Source organism: Eulemur rufifrons, chromosome 15, assembly GCF_041146395.1.
Source record: "Eulemur rufifrons isolate Redbay chromosome 15, OSU_ERuf_1, whole genome shotgun sequence".
Lineage (NCBI taxonomy): Eukaryota > Metazoa > Chordata > Mammalia > Primates > Lemuridae > Eulemur > Eulemur rufifrons.
Genome location: NC_090997.1, coordinates 7,870,476 through 7,888,375, shown reverse-complemented (window position 1 = coordinate 7,888,375; position 17,900 = coordinate 7,870,476). Strand labels below are relative to the sequence as shown.

Genomic DNA, 17,900 nt, shown 5'->3' with positions numbered 1-17,900 from the left:
AGTAAGAAAATGAACAGGATGTCATTCTCAGAGCACACAAGAGGGCACAGTAAAGCTGAATATCACAGGGCACCAAGAATAGAGCAAACCCTCAAAGAGAACATTCTTCACTGCAGCATGCTGGGTTCTAGGACATTTTTCGAAGTAGTATCACCTATCACAGAGAAGAGCAGAAATGTGTGTGGGCAGAGTTCAGAGGTGTGAGGGATGGGGTCGCGTGAGGGACAGAGGACGACTGGGGTTGGTCGGGGCAGACTCCCGGGAGACAGCTCTGAAGGAGAACTGTGACGCACACACGGGGCGCTTGCTGCCTCATGGGGGAGGGGCAGCAGCCGGGAAAGGAGGCTGGGGTGAGAGTCCAGGACACCCCTGATCCATGGTCCTGTAGCAGCCAGAATTGTGGGGTCAGGGTACCTCTTTCTCACCGGGAGGGTGGCCTGCAGGGCAGGGGATATAGGGTTTCCTCTGCCTGTCCCCGCGTACTTGCCGAGTGGCATCAGTGTCTATCTCAGTCAGCCTGGGCTGCTGTCGCAGAATACCGTAGACCGGGTGGCTAAAACGATAGACATTTATTTCTCACAGTTCCGGAGGCTGGAAGTCCAAGATCAGGGTGCTAGCAGGGTCTGGTTCTTGGTGAGGGCCCTCTTCCAGGGGGTTCCAGAGGGTTCTTGGTTATGCCCTCACATGGCCTTCCTTTGTAGGTGCACTCAGAGAGAGAAAGACAGAGAGAGCTCTGGTCTCTTCCTCTTCGTATGAGGACACTAATCTCCTCCTGGGGGCTCCATCCTCACGACCTCATCTAACCCTAATCACCTCCCGAAGGCCCCACCTCCTAATACCATTCCACTGGGGGTTGGGGCTTCGACATGGGGATTTTCGGGGACACAAACATGCAGCCTTCTCTTTAGCTACTGAATGTTTGTGAACCCAAAGACCTTGTGCTGGTTTTAGGAAGTACAGATGGAATTGGTTTTTAGCCTGGAAAGTAGTATTGTCTTTGTGCATTAAATGAAGAGACATGTGGGTCAGTAAGCCCTTTGCCACAGCCGCCAGGTGGCCTGCTTCTCCCGGTGCTGCGCCCTGCAGAGAGGAGCAGGGACAGTGAGTGACAGTGCACTCGGGAGGAGCCTGTGGGAAGAGGCCCGGCCTGTGTGGAAGTGGCCTGAGCTGCCGGCTGTTTAGAGGGGCCTTAAGTAGTCTGGGGGGCTGGGAGCCCAGTGAGTTGATAAGCTGCCACGAAACCCTGACTCCACACACCCAGCTGCTGCTGGAACAGCAGGGGTGGATGCCGGGCGGGCGGTGGGGAAAGCTGGCTGGACGGACTGGGATTTCTTGCCCGCCTCGGTGCGCGTCTGTCCCGCTCCAGTCGGCCGGGCCTTCCTGCGTCCAAAGGCTCAGCTCTGTCTGCTGCATGTTAATTTCCCCACTTCCCTCCGATCTCCGGCTCTCAGGCGACGGCAGCCTTGACAGTCTGTGGCGGTTCAGATTTCTTGATCACCTGCCCTGGCACGCGTCTGATTTCCTGCGGCATCCTGTCCCTCTCCTCTGGGAGGGGCGGTCTGCTGCTGGCATCTGTCTCTCATCTTCCTTTGTGAGCGCCACGGCAACGAATTCATTTAATTTTTTAGCTATGTTTACAACTTCTGTCAATAAATTCCCCTAATGCCTACCTCTTAAAGACTCCACCACTTCTTCCGTGACCTCCTGCTCCCTTGTGCGCTAGGCATCATCCTCGCCGTTTACCTCAACTCCTTACAACAGTCTCCTTTCATTTCCCGCCAGCCTGTGTCTTGTCATCCTCTGCTCCCTCCGCCCTTTGCTCGGTAACCTCCCCGTGTTGGTCTGGTTCCCACGTGCCCCGCGCGTCTCTCCTTGACCCTTGAGCGCTGCTGTCCACACCCCCTCCCTGCCCAGGCCGCCCTCCTCCCGTGCCCAGCGCTGGCTGGCAGGCGCACGGCAGTCTGTCCTTCCGCCATCCACCTTCCCTTCCATTTCATTCCTCTGGTTCTCCCCAGTGCCTGTGGCCAAAAAGGTCTTTCTTGGCCATTTCCTCAGTCACTTTATGGTGGTCTCAGTCCCAACTTAGTCCCCTGTGGTTGCCACCTGCCCCCACTGCCAGCTGCTCTGACCCACGGGGGAGGCAGACACTGCTCCCTCCCGAGTCTGCTGTCTGAGCAAGGTTGGAAACGGCCTGGACAACAGCATCCAAACCTCATGGAGAACCTTGTGTTTCAGCCCCCACGACTGTGTGCAGCGCTGCACTGGTTCTGATGTGCGGCATCTCCCGCCACCCCCTTCATTTTCATTTCATTAATTATCTTAGCAAAATAACAAAGGCACACACCTACATCTTTAATACAAATCCAGCCAGATCTAAACGAGATCAAGTCTATGGACCTGTGAAAATCCATCAGTGGTGTTAAAGAAATAGAAGTTATGCCTGTTCCTTTTTGTGGCTTTTATGAGAACCTGGGTTTGAAAGTTCTGGAGTGATTTTTCAGTAAACAGGGAGTCCAAGGGCACAAGCAGCCCTGGGGGTTAAAAAGGACTGTAGGACAAAAAACCTCTTCGCAGCATAGAGAGAGGGTTCCTGCTCACAGGAACCTGCAGGGAAGCTCGCGCCAAGTCAGGAACAGACACCGAGGATGGTATCGACAGGCCTCAGCAGCTCTCAGGGCTCCTCTTGCTGAGTCTATGTGGGGAGGAAGGAGGCCGTGCCCTGTTCATCCTCGTGCCCCCAGCACCTGGCACAGAGGGCCTGTTAGCTGCGTGAACAAACGACTTGACCTGTACATCTCTCTCGCCTTCTCCCAGTCAGTCAATCAAATAAAGGAATAAAGGAAAGATTTAGTAAAACAACTTTTCACTATCAAGAAACCATGGCATTCCAAGATGGGGTTTCTCTAGTCATGTTGAGGATTTTCTCACATCAGAAACCAGAAACTATTTTAAATGGGAAAGTATGCACACCTAATATGTCAGCATCTCCTAGTTTGGGACCCTTATAACAAAAATAATAATTATTATAAATTACAATAATGGCAGCTACTGTTTACTGAGCACTTACTGTGTGCCAGGTTCTATGCCAAGCCCTTTATACTCACTACATTATTTAATCCCCATATGTGAAGCAGGCTCTACTCTCACTCTCATTTTAAAGATGAAGAAACTCAATACTCAATGCTGGCAAAAATGCGGAGCAATGGGCAGTTCTTACCCAGCGTGTGGGTGCGAGAACCGATCCTGTCGGTCTGGAGAGCGCTTTGGCTTCCTGCTAGAGCTGAGCACGTGTGCCGGCTCCCCTGTGAGCCAGCGTCCCCCTGCCACGTGTGGTCTCTGAGGCTGCTCCCACCCCAGCATTGTCACCATGGGCCCGGGGGCAGTGCCCGACCATCCAGCACAGAGACGGACGAACAGCGCCAGCGTATCGCACAGTGGACACGGCTCACACGCATGACCGTCACAGCACGTTGAAGGAAGGAAGCCAGACAGCAAAGAATACAATGTAGGATTACCTTCATACAAACCTCAAAAACAGGCAAAACCGGACTGTAACATTTATGCACACACAGTGATAAAAAGGCTAAGGAGCCGGGCGTGGTGGCTCATGCCTGTAATCCTAGCACTCTGGGAGGCCGAGGCGGGTGGATCGCTCAAGGTCAGGAGTTCGAGACCAGCCTGAGCAAGAGTGAGACCCCATCTCTACTAAAAAATAGGACGAAATTATCTGGCCAACTAAAATATATATAGAAAAAAATTAGCCGGGCATGGTGGCGCATGCCTGTAGTCCCAGCTACTCGAGAGGCTGAGGCAGTAGGATCTCTTAAGCCCAGGAGTTTGAGGTTGCTGTGAGCTAGGCTGATGCCACGGCACTCTAGCCAGGGCAACAGAGTGAGACTCTGCCTCAATAAAAAAAAAAAAAAAAAGGCTAAGGAAAGACAAGTGAGGGAATGACTATTGTCTGAGCCAGCTGGTGGTTTCCTCAGCGCAGGGGAGGCACCACTGGTAGTGTTTGACCCAGGTAGTGTTTTATGGATGTTCACTATAAAATTTCATAGTAATTATTCATCAAACTGTACATATATTTCTATTTTGTGCACCTTTTAGTGTCTAGTTTTCACAATAAAAAGGTTGGTTTGGGCCAGGTGGGGTGGCTCACACCCGTAATCCTCGCAGTTTGGGAGGCCGAAGCAGGAAGTACCTGAGGCCAGGAGTTTGAGAACAACCTGAGCAACACAGTGAGACCCCCATATTTACAAAAAAACAAGAAAAAAATTAGCAGGCTTGGTGGTACACACCTGTAGTCCCAACTACTCGGGAGGCTGAGGCAGGAAGATCGCTGGAGCCCAGGAGTTGGAGGTTGCAGTGAGCTGTGATGACACCACGGCACTGCAGCCTGGGCAACAGAGCAAGACCTTGTCTCAAAAAATAAAAAAATAAATAAAAAGGAAACATTGATGAGGAAAGTGAAGCTGAGAGATGCTAACTAATGTGCACAAGGTCACCCAGAGTGGCGGGGCCAGGATTTGAATCCAGGCAGTCTGGCTCCTGGCACTCAGGCTGCTGTGTCTCCCAGACAGGCATGACCGGCAGTGACGTGCAGAAGCGAGCCCAGCTCTGCCCTGGCCCGTAACACTCTCAGTCAGACGTCGAAGAACAGGGGGCTCCCGTCGAGCACGCTTGTTACACCTGTTTGTGCTAGATCTCGAGAAGAAACTGAGGCAGGACCCTTCCTTAAGCGCATGGCAGCTTTACTGCCTGACAGAAATCAGCCTCCATAGAGAGTGCCCTAGCTCCAGGTGCCATTTCGAATGGCTGCACCAGGTCTGTGGTGGGGACATCAGTTCAGTGGGGAGACAGGAGGCAGCAGCTGGTGAGGGTGGGTGCAGGGCCAGCACTGGGCGGGGGGGCACGTTCCTCCTCCGCAAAATGGATCAAGTGATCTCTCGGCCCCTGGGCTTGGGCAGCCATGGGCGAGATTATGTCTTGGAGGGTTTTGGAGGGCGGGGGGTCGCAGATCACTCTGCACAGCGCTGTGTTAAGGAGAGTAATTGGCCTGTGAACTTGTCACAGGAGAGTCTGTGCAAGCCGGCACCGGCAGGACAGAAAGTCTGCAAGTGGCTGCTTGAGCTGCCCTCCAGGACCACTCAGCTCGGAGCCTGGAGTGAGGCAGAATTTATTTACAGGCTTCTGGCAGGCCGGTGAGTGGCTCTGGGCTCCCAGTGCCGTCCTCGTTCCCATAGCAACATGTAGCTCTAGTGGAAAAAAAAAAAACACAGGGAAACAGACTCTGTAAAAAAAAAAAATAAAAACTACATATTCCTTCCTGGCCTGGTGATAATTATTTCCCAGACCCTCCTCCTCCAGGTCTGATCACCCCTCTCTGGCTCCCCGAGGACTTCCTGAGGATCATCACCTCAGCCCAGAAGGCACCTCAAAGCGTCACATGCTGGCTCCTGGGGCCAGAATTCCCAGTGGGTTAGCAGCTGCGTGAAGCAGACATCCCTGGGGCAGGGAGATTCGAGCAATTGGAGAGGCGAGCCCCTCCCTGCCAGAGCTCCTGGTCCACGGAGAGAGAGAGTTCCAGCCTTGAAACTCCACTTCTGTGGGGGAGAGGACCTGGCCCGCCAGGGTTTCGTGTCCCGGCGACTGGGAAGGGATGTCCACAAAGGAAACCCGCTCGGGAATAGAAATAACAGAAACAAACCCAGGTTTCAGATGCCCTGTGCAGTACATGCCAGAACTAGGTGCTGGGCCAGAGACAGGGTAGCACAGGAGCAGCAGGGGCCTGGGTGCAGGACAGGCCCGGCGGGCAGCCTGGCACCTGTGAGTTCGCTTAGTAGTCCTAGCAGGAAGCTTTGACTGGGTCCCTCATGGCACTGCAGCTCTTGAGGACAGAGACAGTGTCACAGCACCTTGTCACGGCACACTGAGCCCCTCCATAAATCAGACCAGGGGCCCGAGTGTTGGTAGAGGATTCCAAGGGAAATCAGCTCTCAGGAATCACTTACAACAACCTGGATCTGGAACAAGAACTGAAGATTCTACCAAGACTGTGACTGCCATGTCCTTGGAAAATGGTAGAGCTGTGGTGGAATGAGAAAGTCCGGAAGCCTTGGGCTGCAGGAAAATGGGGGGCGGGCAGTGAAAGGTGAGCCTCCCAAACAAAAGCAGGGTTGACGGATTTCCGTACAGATGATGACCAAGGCCAGGTGCCTCAGGAAGCCAGGCTAACAAGAAAGGGCGAGGAGGGTCTGGAAGTAAGTAAGCTCTGAGAAGCCACCATGTGCACAGGGCAGGGGCTGCGGGAGCTAAGCGGGGCGAGAAGTGAATGGGAGGAAGGGAGGGGCCAGGCCCCAGAGGGACGGAGCCTTGGAAGAGCTGCGTGGCCCCTACAAATGACTTCACCTCCATGCCTCACAGGACACTTGTCTTTAAAATAAGGAGAGTGAACTAGACCTTTAAGATTCCTTCCCAGTGATATAGGAAAAAAGGCAGAAAAATGTTTCGTTTGTTGCCTAATTATAAAAGAAGACCTTTTTATGGACATCTTTATGCTTGAACATGTATTATGAAAGATTTTACTAGAAAAAGAGAGGAGAAGCGACACAGCATTGCGCGTACGTCATCGTGTCAAGCACCGCGCGATACTGGCACCGCTGTACTGGGGCAGCGATAATTCTGCCTCCTCCACCGGCCTGGGCAGGCGAGTGCCCAGGAGCTGCCAAGCAGTGAGGCTAATGTCCGGCGGTCCCACTGCCGAGCCCGCGGTTAGGGGCGAGGCTGGGAATCGCCGTGCAGCCGGAGCCCTCCATGGAAGGCCCACACTGGGCCTGGCCATGTGAGTTAGGAGCCACCTGGGCAGCTGGGGCCACACGAGCCAGCACTGTGGGGACAGTGGGGCCACGGCCAGGATCTCCTGGGGCCTGTGCGGGGAGAAGAGGGCCTTAGTGAGGCCACATCTACCGGGTGGAGACACTCAGGCATCCCAGAAACCTGCAAACAAGGACATTTCCCTTTTTTCATTTCTTAATTTTTTAAAAAAATAGCGAAAAGATGCCCCTGCCACTCTACAGCCAAATTAATTAAGACAGCAGAGTGAACATCTCTCCCCAGAACTCTGTAGTGTGCACACACAAAAAATAGCAGTCAGGGCCGGGCGCGGTGGCTCACGCCTGTAATCCTAGCACTCTGGGAGGCCGAGGTGGGCGGATCGTTTGAGCTCAGGAGTTCGAGACCAGCCTGAGCAAGAGCGAGACCCCATCTCTACTAAAAATAGAAAGAAATTATATGGACAGCTAAAAATATATATACAAAAAATTAGCCGGGCATGGTGGCGCATGCCTGTAGTCCCAGCTACTTGGGAGGCTGAGACAGGAGGATCGCTTGAGCTCAGGAGTTTGAGGTTGCTGTGAGCTAGGCTGACGCCACGGCACTCACTCTAGCCTGGGCAACACAGTGAGACTCTGTCTCAAAAAAAAAAAAAAATAGCAGTCAGGAATCCCAGGGCTACCTGAGGTGATATGTGTTGGAAAGCCTCTTTTTCCAGAACCTTCCAAGAAGCAGAGTTGCAATTACCTGAGGGTACCTAGCCTTTGTGGATATGGGAAAATGATATTGGAAAGTTAAAAAAAAAAAAAAAAGTTGCCATAAGTAAGCACGGTCATCCAGAAACTTACTCTCCTACCTAGCGCGGGTCAGTACTTGTCAAAAACATTTGGGCAGGCCAGCTGCCGTGGCCCACACCTGTAAGCCCAGCACTCTGGGAGGGCAGAGCAGGAGCATTGCTTGAGGCCAGGAGTTCAAGACCAGCCTGAGCAACATAGCGAGACCCTGTTTCTACAAAAAATAGAAAAGTTAGCCAGGCATGGTGGCACACACCTGTAGTCCCAGCTACTCGGGAGGCTGAGGCAGGAGGATTGGTTGAGCCCAGGAATTTGAGGCTGCAGTGAGCTATGGTGACTCCACCACACTCCAACCTGGGCAACAGAGCAAGATCCTATTTAAAAAAAAAAAAAATTGGGTTATCCTATCAGTCCTAAACAATACTGCAAAATTGTTGTTCACAATTTGGAAATGTTTCCCTGTGAAATGATTCCTTAACTGGAAACAAGGTGTTGGGCTGTTCAGATACACATATAAAACCACGGTTTATAAAAAGGGAGGTTTTGTTGGAAGCACTTGATCATCATTTTTTTCTTTCTTTTTGTCTTTTTAACCTCCATGACACTCAGAGAAGTTCATCATATTCAAAGGAACAAAAATAGACCGTCTCTTCAGTCTGTGGACGGACTGTTAGCTGCTGCCCTGAGATGAGCAGAGAGAGGTGCTCGTGCTCACTGTCCCCAGCGTCAGCTGTGTCCACTGAACGTGGGCGTGTGATGCCACCACAGCAGCCACTGTGAGAGGGATGGGGGGCTTCAGGGGAGCGTTAGAGTGTTAGTTAGCTTTGCGTCTGACTTACGGGCAGACATCATTGAGAGGGAGTTACCTATTCTATCAAGATACGTTGTCTTGTAAATATAAGCTGAAAGCTTGGATCAAAAATCCTATTTGTATCGGTTGGCATGAAAGCAGGCTGTGGAAATTACTCAGGAGAAACCAGGAAAGCAAGGCAGAGCCATTGATCAACGTTTATTAAATTTTCCCAATTTCTGCTACAACTCACAGTGGACCATTAGGCCAACTTGGGAAAATTAGCAGAAGCTTCTGCTTTTAAAAACCTTAAAGACACGTGGAGCAAGTGGTGCTTGGGGAGTCCCTGTGATGAGAGGCGGCAGACAGTGGCCAGTGGAGGACTCAGCCTGGTCACCAGGAGGGGCCAACGCGTCGAGTACATCCTGTCGGGGTTCGCGGAGGAAAGAGCACCCCAGACTGTCTCAAACATGTCGAGAATTATGGCTCCCAGAGAGGCAGGGCAAAGTGGTAATAAACAGCAGCTACAAGAAAGGACACCCGGATTGTGACTGCGGCTGTGTCGGATTCCAACACACGACTACGTTCCAAATTAGCCGGCTGCTCTCAGGGGACAGATCCAGAGGCCATTGAAGACGGTTCAGCGAAGGTGCCCCTTTGTGAGCAGCGGCAATCAAACAGGCTAATGGGAGACACGATTGCCGGAGAGGGGAAGGGAAAACGATGCGGCCACCGCAGTAATGGTTTTGCATAAATCAGCAGTGCGTCTCTGCCGTGTGCCTCATCCGCCTTTGGTCACATCCTTTCCACGGGGTATTGCAGTCTTGGGAAGGTTTGGAGGAAAGAAGTTGAATCCCAGGAGCTTCTGAGGACAGGGAAACTCAGGACTCGGCTCTTCTCCTAGAGGGAGGCCCAGACGTGGGGGCTGCGTAGGAAGTGGGCCGAGGAGCCTGGGGCTGTGGCGGGAGGAGCAGGGCACATTTCCAGATGCCAACAGCCCCCGGCCCGCCGACAGCAGGGGTGGGAACCTCAGCCTTGCTTAGACGATGGTGGGCGCCTGAGTGGTCCAGGAACTGGTGGGTGTTGGCTTACTTACATTGTTGCCATGTTTGGTTGAAGGCTGGGGACTTAGAGCATTGAAGAGATGACGGAGCCAGGCACGCTGTTCACAGAGGGGTGACCAGTGTGAGTAGGGGACAGGCTGCTGGGGGTGAGGTGCCAGGGCCCAGGCCTTTATCTGGAAGTCCTCCCTTTGTCCCCTCTGCCTGGAAGACCACTCCTCTCTGCCTCCCAAGCATTCAAGGCCTGTGTGTGAACACCTGCCTCTCTGTAGCCTTCCCTAACCTCCCTTGCAGACAGAACTAGCTTGTCACACACCTCTGAGCTACTACTGACTGTTGGAATGGTGTGTGTGTGTGTGTGTGTGTGTGTGACCGTCCGTCCAGCCCTGAGGTTGAGTCCCGCTTGCCCGGTCTCCGTGTGCGGAAAGTGAACACACGCCCCAGCACACGGTGCCTCTGCCCGCCTGAGAGGTCCCGATGCAGGGACCTGGTCGGAAACCAGCCTGCTCAGTCTGTGCCCAGGGAGGTCATCGACGATTAAAAAGACAAAAGCTGTGAAAGGGTCTGTGCGTACCCTCGTCATAGATGGGGTCTGAGCGGCCCGAGCCCCGGCCCCGCTGGTGTCACGTCTGCCGGTCTCGGCCCCTCCCAGGGACAGTCAGACCCTTTCCTCGCCTCTGTGAGTTTTGCCCAGTCTGTTCTTTTTTTCCTTTAAAAATGACTTCCTGTTGATTCCAAATTGCTAAATTTTACCACAGGGGATCTCAAGGTTTAAGGGTTTGTTTCATCTGCTTTCTTTAAACACTACCATTATTTGAATTTGTTTCCACAAATATGTATTCCTTTTGTAATTTTTTTAAATTTAAGAAATGGTTTTTTTGGAGCCTCCTTTGTCCGGAGTCCCTGGCTCCTTGCCTGTCCTGGGCCAGGCCCTCCCCGGCCCACTGGCCTGACCTCCTGCGCTCCAGGCTTCTAAAGCCTGCCTGTCTCTGTCACCAGCTCTGGCTGGACAGCGTGGGGTGCCTCTCCCTGCTGTCCTTCCACACCTCCCTCCTCCACCCTTTCTTACAGATGTCTCCTCCCCCAGGAAGCATTCCCTGACTGCCATGCTGGCTGGGTCCCCTCCTCTGTGCCCTCAGGGCTCCTCGCTTATGGCTTAGTATCTGCTAGGAGCTGGGAGGTACCTTGTGCTTGTGGAACTGTGCATGCGTGTACCCTCCAATCCTACTCACACATGCAGTGTCGCGTCCTCTGGCCGTGCCTGCTGCGTATGTGACGCTCATCGTGCACCCTGTGCTTGGTGCACAGCGGCCTGTTCCTTCCCCGTCCGTCACCCATAGCCTGCTCGTTCCAACACCCCGGCACGATCTGCCTCTTCACCCATCACTCCATTCGTAAGACACTCTTTCTCACTGAGAATCTTCAGCACACAGTTTGTGACTTAATATGATTAACCGTTGCCCGTGTGTTGCCTTCGAATCTGGCAGAGTCTGTGTGGCTCCATGGAGATGCTCAGGAGCCGGCTCTAAAGTTAGCTGGGACTTGGGGTCACAGACAGGGGCGCAGCTCTGAGGCAGAGCAGCAGGAGCTCAGCCAGGGCGTCCAGGGCTTCCACGGCCCCCTTAACTGGGAAGAGCCTGCCACTAGCTCTGTGGTGTCAGCAGAGAAAGAAATAGTTATGATTTCTTGAGGAGAAATATGCATTGGAAAACACAAAAACAGCCAGTCGAGATTGGCTGTCAGTCCTGTTAGGTGTGTTGGGAGTAACAGCCGTTTGCATTATTATCTACAAACAGACCGGTTAATGGGCTAAACACAGGTGTGTTTAACTAATACCGCCCCAGTCAGAGCAGACAGATTCAGCTGGGGATGGGAGTAACGGCGGCAGTGAGGGCACCCGCCAGAGCCAGGACCTGCCCAAGCGCCTTCGTCACGGGCTCATGGGGACCGAGAGCATCTTCCCGGCTTGTCACCAGCACGGCAGAGACCACCCTGCCCTTCACAGGCAGGCCCTTCTCAGGCGAGCACTAGGCCATGCTGAGATCTTTGTTAACTGTATTTCTCAGTCTAGGGTTTTTATTGATTGTTTATTCCTGCACAAGGCCCTGAGCGAGAGGAAGGATGACTGAGCCTTGGTCCCCGAGTCAGATGGGAACTGACAGGTCCGTAGACCAGGCAGGCAGAGAGGGTGGGCCTGGGGCAGGAGGTGCCCGAAGGCTCGGGCGGTGGGGAAGAACTGGCCTGGAAATTAACAGGACTGGAGAGAAGCTTGCAAGAGCAAAAGGAGAGAAAAGCCATGCAAGACGAGAAGGGACAGCTTGAGAAAAGGTAATAAGGAGTAGGACAAATGTAAGTCAATTCTGGGATTAGTGTCAGCCTGGGGCTCTGAGGAGCAGCCTCAGAGCTATTGATGGAGCCGAGAGAGCAGGGATTACACAAATAACCGATTAAGGAACACGGTGGGGTGGGATAAAGAGCTTGGGTGTCAGGAGGGGGCAGGGCAGCGAACTGCAGCCTGCCCTGAAAAGGCATTGTTCCTGGGGGTGGGGACAGGGTTTGACTCTGGGTCATTCCACTGAGGAGAATGGCTGCTTGCTGGGTGGGAGAGGCTTTGGCAGAGGCAGGTTAAGGGTGTGGGTGTGGCCCCCACAGGGCCTGTCCGCTGGTGGAAAGAGGGGTGCCCACAGCTGAGCGGGACCACGTCTTGGGGCTTCAGAAGCTTAGAGAATGTTACACTATGGAGAAGAGCGATTGATAGTTGCCACCTAGAAGGAGATCCTCAAATTTACCCTGCCTTGCCTAGCTCAGGGCACAGCTGATGGCCCCAAATAGCTTTCAAATCTCCATAAAACGTCCTCCCTGTCTGGCCCTGACAGGTAAGTGCCTGCAGATGGGCCCAAAGAGGGAGATTTTATTTTAAAAAAGTAAGGGAAAGGCCGCGCATGGTGGCTCACACCTGTAATCCCAGCACTTTGGGAGGCTGAGGCAGGAGGATCGCTTGAGCCCAGGAGTTAGTTTGAGGTTACAGAGAGCTATGATGACACCACCGCCCTCCAGCCCGGGTGACGGAGTGAGACCCTGTTTCCATGGAAAGACAGGGAAAGGAGGGCCGTGCCTGCTGCGTGCCGGGGTGGCTGCAGCGGGAGGCGAGGGCACAGGGAGCGGAATCAGCTCACGGGCGGAGGAACGGCCGCTGCCGAGCGGAGTGGGCAGACCAGGAAGTCTCGGTCTCACTCAGTCTTCACGTGAGAGTTTGAAATGTGAAATTTGAAACAGTGGTCGATAAATGAATTGAAGTGGGAACATGGAAAAAACAGCGATGCAGGAAGGCAAGCGCAGAATTTGTATTTTCAATGCAATTCCACCGCTGACAGGACATTCGCCTTCTCTGCTGTGAACTGGATTCCACAGCAGGGCGGCGTGTGTGCGAGTCGCGCGAGTGCTGGTGCCGTGGAGGGGGGACAGGGCCCTGGGAGGGTGCGGCCGCGGTCTCACCGCCTCTGCCCTGCCTCCCCCGCCTCGTGCTCCCTCAGGTGGGGTGACGGGGGTCCAGCCAGCCCACACCGGGTACCAGTACCTCATCCTGTAACCAGACAGGCCCTTGCCCACGAACAGACTCACGGAACACTGGCAAGTCCAAAGTCCGGTGGCTCCTCGCCCACCAGCAGGCCTCTGGGAAGGAGGGGTGAGGTCACAGTCCTCCCGAGCACCGGGAGCGCCAGGGAAGGCCAGCTGTGCGTCCAGCCCTTGCGGCTGTCCACGCAGGGTGCAGACGCCCGCCAGTCCTGTCCAGTTACGCGCCTATAGTCAGTTCTTGGCATCTGCACCCAAGTTCAAGAGCAGCTTTACAAGTTGCATCATCTTATTTATAATCTAGAGCCTTTGACTAATTTAGAAGTCTGGAAACCAGAGAAAGCCTTAGGATATGGTAGAGCTTCGTGGCGAGCCTCCCCTCCCACTGTCACCTCCCCATTCCACTGTGCCCTTCCCCCTCCTCCTCCCCACTGTCCCCACGGCCCCTCTCACCTTCTTGCTTTCTTGGTCAGATCGTCTCCTCAGACACAATATGCTCTTTCTGAGAGTAATTATGGAGAAGTTTCATCTGGGGGTTTCAGCCAGTGTGTCTTGAAAGTGTCTTCATAATTCTAGAAAAGTTCCAGTTACATTTAAAAGCATTTGCATCATTCATTTCCACTTCATTTGTTCTGAATTCAGAGCATCTCACTCAGGCTGAGCCCCCTCACAGGTCCCGGGAGGCTGGGCCAGTCCTCGCAAAGGCACGAGGGGTCTGTGAGCGCCTCACTGGGTGAGGGCAGGGCCTGCCCTGGAGGTGGCCCAGGGCACTGTGAGTTCAGGCACACTCTCTGGCACGTTTAGAAAATACAGAATTTGAGTATCTGGAAATTGATTCCCTTCAAACCGCCAGCATGCTCCTAGGAAAGTCCGTCTGCAGAGCCCAGACCCAGGCCCACTGCAGAGCATGGGGCTGGGGACAGGCACCCAGAGAGAGGAATGTCCTGTGTGGGCTGGGGAGGGCAGGCCAGCGTCCCTCACCCTCACCTCTGACCGCCCTTGTCTCCTGCACCCACAGCTCACACTTGCATGTCACGTGCCTGGCGCCCCCAGCCACGCTGTGTGTTCTCAAGTTCAGGGCCGCTGCGCACCCATGTTGGCCGAGTGCTGTGCCCCGTGCTGTGCCCAGTGCCGACAGAGCTCTACATGCTCCCTGATGGGCTCGCTGGCGGCAGGCCGGCTGCTCCTGGCTCCCAGTGGGTGGCGGCGGGCACGTGTTCCAGGCTGGCCCGAGCCATGTAGGGTGGAGTCCGCTCCCCAGCACCGCGCCCAGCAGGGCCAGGGAGGATCATACGTCAGGACCTTCCTCAAGATAAGCTCATCCTGGCTTTTCTTTCATAACAGCTTATTGAGATGGAATTCTCAACCGTATCGTTCACCTCATTTAAAGTATACGATTCAATAGTTTTTAGTGCACAGTAAGTCCTCACTGAACATCATCGATAGGTTTTGGAAACTGGGGTGTTAAGCAAAATGACGTGTAATGAAGCCAATTTTACCACAGGGTAATTGACGTCAACAAGAATTAAGATCCTGTGGGATATTTCTGCTCACAGAACATCACGAAACCAAATAAAGACCAAAACACTCCCAATACAAAACATTGAAAGAAACCATCACCTCGGTCAACTCCTGTTGACTTTCAACCCAGCTGCCAAATGCAAAAATACATTAATTTAAAAAGAAAAAGAGCCCATGAGACAAAAGTAAGCAAAAATGGAGTAATCCAGTGTGAACGCTTTATAGGAATCCATGTCGTGGTGTCTGTAACTTCTGGGTCATGGGTTCATTTTTTTTCGTCCTGACTGATGAAAACGCGTTTACAACCTCCTAGTTCCTGTCAGGTGTCTGCGCCGGGCAGGGCGGGCAGGGGCAGTGGCCGGGGCGTCCTCTGACTCCCGCCTGGCAGCCCCCATGCTGGGCGGGACAGTGTCCTGACATGTGGCAGCTCCGGGTCCCACTGACCTGTCACTCATGGGGTCCTTTCCTTTTCTCACCCAGGTGTTCCACTGTGTCCACTTCGAGTGCCCAGAGCAGCAGAACAGCCATCAGGAGGAAAACGGCGAGGACTCGGGGACCGGGGACACCAGCCTGGCCGGTCCGCAGCTGGACCCGCACGCCCTGCGGGCCCCCAGCAGCGGCTCGCTGCCCCCCAGCCCACGCTCCAACTCGCGCTCGCCCAACCGGCAGCACCAATAAAGGAGGCAGGGGCCTGGTGTGACTCGGTGGGCCCAGACAGCAGCAGGAGACGGTGTGTCCTCCCTGAGCAGGTGCTTTGTGGACTGTCCCCCACCCCATTCCTGGCTGCAAAAGCCGACACAGAGCAGGTTTTCTCCCAAGGACAGAAAGGGGCTGCCTTGCTCTCCTCAGTTGGATCAGCCAGGCTGGTCTCCGGGGGGAGAAACGGGTCCTCAGTCTTCATCAAGTCCAGCGTCACCGTCCCACCTGTCCGCTCTCGCCAGGCCGGGCAGTGGGACGCCGTGGGTGCGGGCTGGGACACAGCAGGGGACACGAGACTGGCCTGTGGGCTGGAGGCCGCGTTTCCTCACAGCGTTTACTTGCATGGGACACGTTGCCCTGGCAACTAAGTGATTTCTTATTTCTTCTAGTTATTCTCCATTTGCCGAATCATAGGTGTTCTAGACCTTTTGGAAATGCTCTAACAGCAAATCACTTGTTCTAATCCCTTTTGACGCTGTAATTTCCCTCCCCTGGTTTTGCGCGGGGAGGCGGAGACCACGCACCTCTCCTCGTGACAGGCACACGCGGCCGTCCCGGCACTCGGTCCGATGAGGACGAGCCTCTGAGGAGGTTCAGCAAAATACCCAGCGAGCAGAGCAGCCTGTGGACAGAGTAATAATCACTCGAATCACTGAGTTATTAACCTGTCATTCCTGAAACGCGCCCGGCCTGCGAGCTGGGGAGGCTGACAAGGAGACAGTCGCTGTGCCGCCCGCTGTTTACCGGGCAGAGTCTGCGTGGTACACGTGTCCCAAGTTCCCGCGTGGCCGCCGGGCTCTGGCCGTGGCTTAGCTGCCCTTCGTTCAGCTCCGGGGGCGGCCCCTGCCCGGCGGCGTCCCGCGTGCCGGGGGGACCTCTGCGGCCTGGCGGTGGCTGCCGGGCCCTGCACCTCGGCGCTCAGCGGGTGGAGAGCAGCCACCCGGAGCAGCTTTTCTCCTAGTCCCCATCGCAGGGCTCTCACCTCACTGCTGTAGCTTGATCTGGCTCTGGCTGTGATCTCCATCCTAGTGCCCCTGCCCGTGGTCACTGCTCGGCCACTGTCTGCCCCCCTGCTGTCCCCAGACTCCCGCTGCCTCCAGACAGTGCAGCCAAGAGGGGTCCCGGGTCCTCGGTGGTCCTGCGACCCTGCCGAGAGGGGGTGAGGGCTCGGGCTTGCTTCCTGGCATCTCAAAGACACATTGGCTGGGGGTGTAGGAAGAGCCAGCGGGTCAGCTGTTCTCTCCTAGTCTGGCTTAGTTTTGAGTGATTTGTCCGTGTTGAAATAGTGGGGCGGCATCAACCCGCGTGATTAAACAAACGGTTGTATTTCTGCCTGAGCACAGAGCAGCAGCAAGCAGAGGGTCACTGGGTGGGGAAGAGCTGCTCCTGGGGGCAGAAGCCACGGTCCCCTCTCCCCCGGCTCTGTGTGTGGGTGAGCGGATGCCCCCGCCCCACTGCGCCCGGCATTCCATAATGAGAGGAGGTGCCAGTGACAAACGGCAGATGGTGGGGCGCCTGCTGGCCGTGGGGGCCCTGCTGCGTGGTCACTGCCTCTGTCAGCATCCAGCAGTCACAGGCTGGCACAGAGCTCCTGCCCCCTCAGCACTTCCTCACACCGTGCGTCCCCTTCCCAGGTGGGGACAGAGGAGCCAGGTCAGGCATATCGAGGGCAGAGTTCAAATGACTTGAAAGATCTGTTCGAGGACCTCTTTTTAGACATGGAAGCGCCTGTCCAGGAGCCCCAGGCCTGGAGCGCACTTCCGACCCAGGGACGAGGGGTGGCTGGCGCAGGGCCGGCAGCTGCAGGGACAGCACCGGGCAGCCTGGCGCCAGGCCCACAGCGGCAGCTCCTGCGGCGCGGTGGCCGCCTCCCTCCCGGCTTCTGCAGTTTCCTTTGCCGCATGCACCGCCAGATCTCTCTCCCTCCTGTCTTCCAGCACTTTAAAGATGCCCCTTATTATCAGATACAGAGAAGGAAGGGGACAACGGGGTGGGACGTCACCGGGGAGGACCGAGGACAGGGTCACACCCCACGCCCGCTGTGGAAGCCTGGTCTCTCTGCTCCCTTGCCAGGCCAGGCGAGCGCCCTTGATGGGCCTTCTCATTTGGGGCAGGAGGCCTTGTACACACAGCTGGGCCCGGACACCAGTCAGGGGGTGTCACAGCAGACACAGGGCGAGGGATGGGTGGGTGAGAAAGGTCCCCAGACGGCCCACAGAAATGGGATGTTGCCAGAACCCCCTGCCTTCATTTTATAGCATGTTTTTCGGGAGAGTAGAAAGAAAACTTCACTGGGGCTTTTGGGGAAAGCCTTCAAAGTCACCTTTGGCAGCTCCTGGGAGGCCCATTTGGGGTGGACTGAGCCACCCCCGGCAGTGCGTCCCAGCAGCTGGCTCCTCCGGGGCCGTGTTAGGGGCGGGCCTCGCTGCGAGCACGCTGGACGTGGACAAAAACATGAAGACAGCTGTGGAGACATCGCTCTCACACACACACTTGCTTTCCATTTTCTGAGTGCTTTTTCTGTTTTGTTCTTCTGATTTTAGTTAGAACCATGAGCTGTGATGGATGTGGGACTCTTCTCAATTGCTCCTTAAATTGTCACTTTTTAAATCTTATTAAATGAAGTGTCGA

The 17,900-nt window shown here is 54.9% G+C and overlaps 1 protein-coding gene across 3 annotated transcripts in view; it reads left to right on the top strand.

The window, feature by feature from the left end:
* The window catches only part of BTBD9 (BTB domain containing 9), a 386,775-nt gene extending 368,875 nt beyond the window's left edge, over window positions 1–17,900 (top strand). For all 3 annotated transcript variants that reach the window (XM_069487430.1, XM_069487432.1, XM_069487431.1), the window contains exon 11: window positions 15,051–17,900. In XM_069487430.1, coding sequence (XP_069343531.1) covers window positions 15,051–15,248 — 198 coding nt within the window. In that variant the 3' untranslated portion in view covers window positions 15,249–17,900. The remainder of the gene's footprint in view (window positions 1–15,050) is intronic.